General features: G+C 42.0%; 1 protein-coding gene across 2 annotated transcripts; it reads left to right on the top strand.

Moving 5' to 3' along the window:
- Positions 1 to 591: 591 nt before the first annotated feature.
- rgcc (regulator of cell cycle) lies at positions 592 to 6,406 on the top strand (the record flags this gene model as incomplete). 2 transcript variants are annotated; one of them, XM_084362928.1, is made up of 5 exons in its annotated part: positions 592 to 735; positions 1,087 to 1,260; positions 3,585 to 3,692; positions 4,647 to 4,709; positions 5,652 to 6,406. In XM_084362928.1, the coding sequence occupies exons 1-5, from the start codon at positions 708 to 710 to the stop codon at positions 5,657 to 5,659; spliced, it is 381 nt and encodes a 126-aa protein (XP_084219054.1). In that variant the 5' UTR covers positions 592 to 707. The 2 variants fall into 2 exon arrangements, with proteins under 2 accessions (XP_084219054.1, XP_084219053.1); XM_084362927.1 differs by lacking the exon at positions 5,652 to 6,406 and having other exon boundaries at positions 4,647 to 4,720.
- Between the last annotated feature and the right edge of the window lie 294 nt (positions 6,407 to 6,700).

Below are 6,700 nucleotides of genomic sequence, written 5' to 3'. Positions count from 1 at the left end.
TACAACCCTATGTTGTAAACTGATACACAAATGAACTTAGAACCTTGAAGTAATTATTTATGTTGTCCGCCATTACACAGTTTTTATATTAGAGTCAAATGTTTGCCTCACTGTGGCTTGCCTGCCATCACTGCTATGCATAATTCAGTTAGATTGATTATGAGGTCCAATATCATTTAAAAGAGCACCAATCCATGAAGGTAAAGGTCTAAAAAGCCTTGTCCCTCAAATGATCTTGCTATATGTTAATCTCAGTTTGGCCTCGTTCTGTCATGGTCTGCCTGACGATACAATATGAAAAGCACCGGGTCATGATTATAAATATCTGTGTGTTACACTGCTGGCAGGGGACACACAAGTTGTTTACAAACACGCTTTTATGAGGGAGACGTCAAAAGAGTGTAACTTCAGCCGGGAGACTTTTACTGGTCACTGCACACACACACACACACACACACACACACACACACACACACACACACACACACACACACGCCCTCCTCTCCCCTCCCCTCTGTGCCTCGGTCACCGCCCCCACTGAGCAGGGCTCATTAAAACGCGGCAGTCCCCGGGCTGGAGGAGACCTTCAGGGTGTTGCAACAGAGGGAAGGAGTCGGACTTAACACTGAGGCACATCACTGTATATATCTATACATTACACAGACGTTTTAATATACTGGATAATCTCAACCCCTATTACTGGAATAATGAAGTCTCCAAAGTTGAAAACTCAAGGTAAATATGAATTTGTTTTTTTCCCAACCTGCATTAATAACAATAATGTAATAACAACACGGCTCTTCATGTTCATACTGTAGTAAGGTTCTTATAGTATTTAAGTCATAAATATGATGTGTTTTATTAGCCTACAGCCCTGCATTTAATGTTTCTCATATTGGAATACTTTTACATTATTCTCCTGCATGTTTACTTTAATATAATGTTCTATTAACACAGCATTGATATTTGATGATATGATTTTTGTCAATACCTGATTCAATTCAAACCTTAGTTGATCAGAAGATGTTGCTCATAGTGTAAAACAGTTGTTTTCATGTTTTCTTTTTTGTGGCATTTTCTTCACAGCGAAGTTCGTCAACGAGGAGGACCTGAGCGACGTGCTGTGTGAGTTCGACGCGGTGATCGAAGACTTCACGTCGCCGGTGGAGAAGCGACACTTCAGGTACGACGAACACCTGAAGACCGTGAAGAGGAGGAGCAGCGCCAGCGTCAGCGACAGCGGCATCAGCGACTCAGAGAGTGAGTTAGTCATGAATTACCAGCTGGATATTCATCAGGTGTAGGGACCATGTTATGACAAATAAGTATCTTATTACTGTGATGGACCATGGAACTATGAAAGACTGCAATTTGTGTCATATGGATACATTTGTGTGTCGTAACACAAGGAAGGTTCCAGACAGCAACTTAACATTGACACCGAGTCTCCAGAATGGAGATCAGGCACTGTAGAAAGGATTAAGTTATGATATGTTCTCTGCATATGCGTCACTTATGACTGATGGTCTGAATGACTTCTGCCCACTCTGACACAAAATACAGGGGCATGAAGTTAGTCTTTCTGTCAGAAACTCTTAAAACTTTGCCTCATTAATGTTGTGCAGTACGTTATCATGTTCCATCAAGATGACAGCAGGCGCCACAGGCAAACTGTAGCACATGCATCTATGCTGTTTTCTCACACACACATGAACACAGAAAGAAAGTGCGAGAGAGTAGTCCTTGCTCTCATAGTCCAGAGATTCTGGCATCAGATTACTGTCAGCTACTGTTGCATATTTTGGCGCACATGCCCCCATATTGTGACTGCTTGTCTAAAGTTTTACTGTCACATGTTACAGCCTCTAATCCACATGGGTTATAGCCTCGTATACTGATATACAGAGAAAAATATGCTTCAGGTCCCCATGAGCAAGGATGTTTTCCCTAACACGTGTGAGTGGGTTGGGGCTTTATAGCCTTCAGTCTCTGGGAAAGCTGTCTGTGGAACCATTTAGCAGTGAAGAGAGGCTGCCCAGTTAACTGCACACTTGATCGCCTTGCATTCAAAAGTAAGATAGAATCTTATGTGAATAAAATATCATTTCATTCTGGGCTTTTTTCCTTTGGGACAGCAATTTGGCAATTATGATGACTGGGATACCAGTGGTTTTATGAAGTATCATCAATGCCCATAATGTCTACTAATCCAGCTACAATTTATGTGTAATTACCACATAACCACAGATCCTGCAAGCAACATCAATGATAAAGGCAGGGGGATGTGTTCAAACCTGTGTCTCTGGTGCTAATGAGCTTGTTGATTTGCTCAAGGGATCAGATTCCTGCATGAGTTCTGTCCTCTCCATAGCAGTCTAATGAAGAGTGACCTGTCCCATGCAGGGACGGCCTATTGTGTTGTAGCCTGATGGATGGATGGACTGTTCAACGTGCAGATGAATGGCACAAACTGTGCAGGGTCTCAGAGTATGTTGGAGTGAGGGGCAGGAATTAAAAGAAGGTGGAGGAGGGAGAGCGTGAGCAACACAAGTGATTATAAGAGCAGGAATGAAAACAGAAATGACAGGGTTTGATGTCCAAGTCAAATGTCGATGTTAAGGCCACAGCTCTGTGTGTGTGTTTGCGCCTGGGTGCTCCCCGTTGTGTGTGGCGTCCCTTCTCTCAAGCTGTGTGTTCAGTGTTGAGTAGTGGGAGTGCTGCAGGTCAGAGAGGGGGGAGTAAGTAAGCAGTCATCTGAGACCCTGTTAGGGTTTGTTGGAGTTCAGCGAGAGGAGGGAGATAGACAAGGACTGTTTTAAGTGTTGCCTAATCTTCTTTTTTTCACACACACACTTCATAGTCACATGCATAGCATGATCAGGAGGTCCTACAATGATTCTATACTTCTGCTACCAGATTTGATGACATAAAAGTTGCTTCTGTCCTGGAATCTAGCTTCTTTCTCTCCTCCTCTTACAAAGACAGACACACAAACAATGATAATGTGATATGTTATGTGGTGGCTTGAAATATGATCTGGCAGAATCAAAGTGGCCATTATATCATTTATGTAACCATTTGTTTTTAGTTTGGGTGGTACAGGGGAGACAGAGACAGCAGCCAGAGCAAGAATGTGCTCTCTCGTGTCAGAATCTAAACATATCAGAGATTTAAATAAACTGGACAACCTGTTATATTGCTGTCACCAACAGCCACAATGGAGATTTGGTCACAGAGGTAGTTGTAAATGGTGTTTGTTCAGCGTTGTCCAGTGTAGCAGAAGATGTCATTACAGTGATCATTTTTTTGCAGTACATTTTTTACACCTGAGACTTTTATTTTGTCAAAGTATGTGTTTGTGTGTACTCACACCTTACGTTACGGCAAATACAAGCACGTGCATGTGTGTGACAGGCCATGGCGGAAGGCTGTCATTAGAGGAGAATGCAATGATTACACCTTGAAGATGCTCCACTGACACAGATCAGATTTGAGTTTGTTGTGTTGAATACAGTACACAGAGAAGTGAATGCGCCTCCAATCTAATCTGTTTGCATTTTGTCTTCTCTCTCTTTTTCTAACAGGTGCAGAGTCGCTCAACAGAAACAGCTTCAGCTTCAGCGATGAGAGGCTCAACTCCCCCACGGTGCTGTCCCCTACCACCAGCTCACCTCCTCTTATGTCACCAAAACGTGAGTTACAGTCCTCAGGCTTAAAGGAGAAATTTGTATGGTCAAAATATTTTTGTCAAACATTCAAAATTAGCATGCTAACCAGCCAGCCCCTGTCTTGATTTACAATTCCTCTTTATACAGCAAGAGGTGAGTTTCAGCTATGATATACATGCCAGTGGCCAGTTTGTGACATTTCACCAGCTTTTATTACACCTAGTCGTGTTATAAATAAACAAAATTATTTCACTTTCGTTAAAGGAAAAAGTCTAGTTTCCTTACTAACAGAAAATACAACGTACTGTTTGAATTTAAGTTTCTCTCTTTTACCGAGCTAAGACGAGCTTAACTGCCTTCATAAAACATACTTCATTCAAATTCGACTCCGAGTAAAACTTGCCAAAACAGTCTTGGTTTGTCTTTCCACAATCACCTCTGGTTTGGTCAAATGAAATCCTCAGTTCAAAAATTAAGATGTGAAGATATTCTGACTCTACAAGCTGTTTTGTCCTGTCATGCCTATGCCCATTGCCCATGGTGACTCCCCCATGCTCACAGGTCCCCACCTGGGCAAACTATGCAGTTGTTGGTTACTCTGGTCATATGATGGCCTCTATAGCTTTGGAACTGCCTTCTAATTCTGGCCATATTTTACAAATTAAAGCTTTAAACACACGCACCATTATGACTTTGCACATTTAATAAAAAAAAAAACAACAACCCAGGTTTACTCACTCTGGTAAAGACATGAGCTGCAGACAGAATCAAATCACTGTTGAGACGTGGGTCAACGTGATATATCAGTATAAAGTATAAATCATATGATTGAAGACAGTATAAGACAGCAGATAGACTGAGGTTTAATGTTTCTGCCACCAACCTCAGTCTTATATGTCATCTGTAATGTGTGATTGAAGATGTTTATAATAAAACACTTCACTAGACTGAAACCTGAATCTCCTCTTTCCCTTGCAGCCAAACTGGGCGACACTAAAGAACTGGAGGACTTCATCGCCGACCTTGACAAGACATTAGAGAGTAAGTGCTAATGCAACCTAGCTGTCAGAACCTCTGATGAATTAGACTGTGTGCTGGCGCCGCCCGCTGCTCGGGATTAACAGTAGCGTTTGTTCCCTATGTCAGCTATGCTAACGACCACTCATAAAGTGACACAGCAGTCACTCCCCTCAGGTTTCTAAGAAACAATGATGTGTCAGGACTATGAAGGAGCTGGAGCATGTTATGTGCACCATGAGGCATCTGGGGTTACACTGGAAAGAAAGGCAGGGTATCTCTTTTAACCCATCACTCAGATTTGAAGAAAGTGCTGCTACAAACACAATACAGTGTGTACACACCACATAGTGCTGAGAACTCTGGGGTTTCTATTTTGTCCCATCCTTTTCTGGCCTTATCTCTGTTTCCTTTATTGCACAACAAAGACATAGAGCTCTGTGTATGCTCATGAATGAAGCTGTTTCCCAATAGAAGGCAATAGGGTGACGCTTAGTAGCTTACAGAACGTCATGGGTAATAGACATACATGTCTAATTTGTGTTGGACTTCTTCTTTACTACGGGGCTTGTAAGTGTTGGAACCTGCATCAGAGTAAGTGTGGAAGGAATGTGTGCTGGTGCAAACCTGGGCTGAAATTCCAACTGTAAATGTCAGGAATGGAATGAGACAGGAGTGGGAGTTGAAACGTTGCCCTTATTTCCATATTTTTTTCCTTCCACTACTCTGCTCTGTTCTGTTTCAGCCACTGAATGTCCGTCTTTCACAGCTCGGAGGTGTCCAGTCTCTCTGTAGTTGGGCAGTCGGCCAGCCCCCTGTTAGCTTTGGAGAATGGCGTTTATTAGCGGCACCAGTGTTTACGATGACCAGCCTATAAAACGTTCGCCACTCTGAGAATAGAACTAGCAACCCAGGAGCCAGGGAGTCCTGTTCTAATCAGTTCTGTCTGTCTCTGTCTGTTGTTAGGTATGTGATGAGGAGGCTCAAAGTCATCCTGGAGTGAAGCCATGAGGGAGGAAGGATGTCTGGACCCCCCTTGAGCAGCATGTGCCCCCATGCCAGAAAAACACCCAATAGGATACAGCTGGATGGCACAGCAACTTCTAAGTGGCTCCACCACGACATCACGTCTAGCCAGCACACATCTAAAGTTAACCCATCAGTGCTCTACTAACTGCAGGCCACCTGCCTACTGGGCTGTGAGGACTGCAAGAAGGGTCAAAATTAGCTTTGTAGGGAACCCCAGGAAAAGAATATTTGAACAGCCATGAGGTAATGGACTCCATGAAAAGTTGTGAGGAGTGAAGACAAGCTGCAAAGAGTCACTGGAACATTTATTGTCAGAATAATAAATCACCCCAACACACAGACCAGGTTACACTCCCTAATCCAAAACCTGAGCTGGAAGAGTATTTAAAAATAGCTTTTTATAATAGAAATATATTTGTAATTTTATAGAGCTCCTTATTGTCTTTTTTGTGAAATATATTTTTGTATCTTCTGTAAATAATAATTGTTCCCAATGGTATTTGCCTTGGTATTAACAGAACATTCGGATTAAGTTTTGACACTTGTTGACTGGAATAAAGTTGGTTACATGCCTAAATGTGAACTGAAAACTTAATCCACCCTGAAAAAACTGGAAAGCAATATGTGTATTTAATACTGCCAATGCCTGCCAGAGTTAATATTAAAGGAAGACGTATTTTTCTTTTACTAAAGCATGCTTCCTCTCTTTATTTTGGACTTGCAGGGCTCCTGTCAGATTGTTTCAGTAATGTATTCAATGTGCAGTTCTGTTTAGCTTTATATACCCTGCATTTATTTTGCTTTTTCTCTCTCTAGCCATTAAAGCCTGCACATATGTGCATTCTGCCATTCACAGTATAGAAAAACATCTGAAATTAAACAAATAGCATATTTCACATTGCATTTCAATCTTTTTTATACAGAAAGTCCTCATATCTATACTAAAATCAAACCACATAAGAAGGTATGGATTTCCTCCAGAGGCC

Source organism: Pagrus pagrus (genome assembly GCF_965226575.1).
Source record: "Pagrus pagrus genome assembly, chromosome: 9".
Taxonomy (NCBI): domain Eukaryota; kingdom Metazoa; phylum Chordata; class Actinopteri; order Spariformes; family Sparidae; genus Pagrus; species Pagrus pagrus.
The sequence above is the reverse complement of the archived record's forward strand: the minus strand, read 5'-3'. Positions and strand labels throughout refer to the sequence as shown.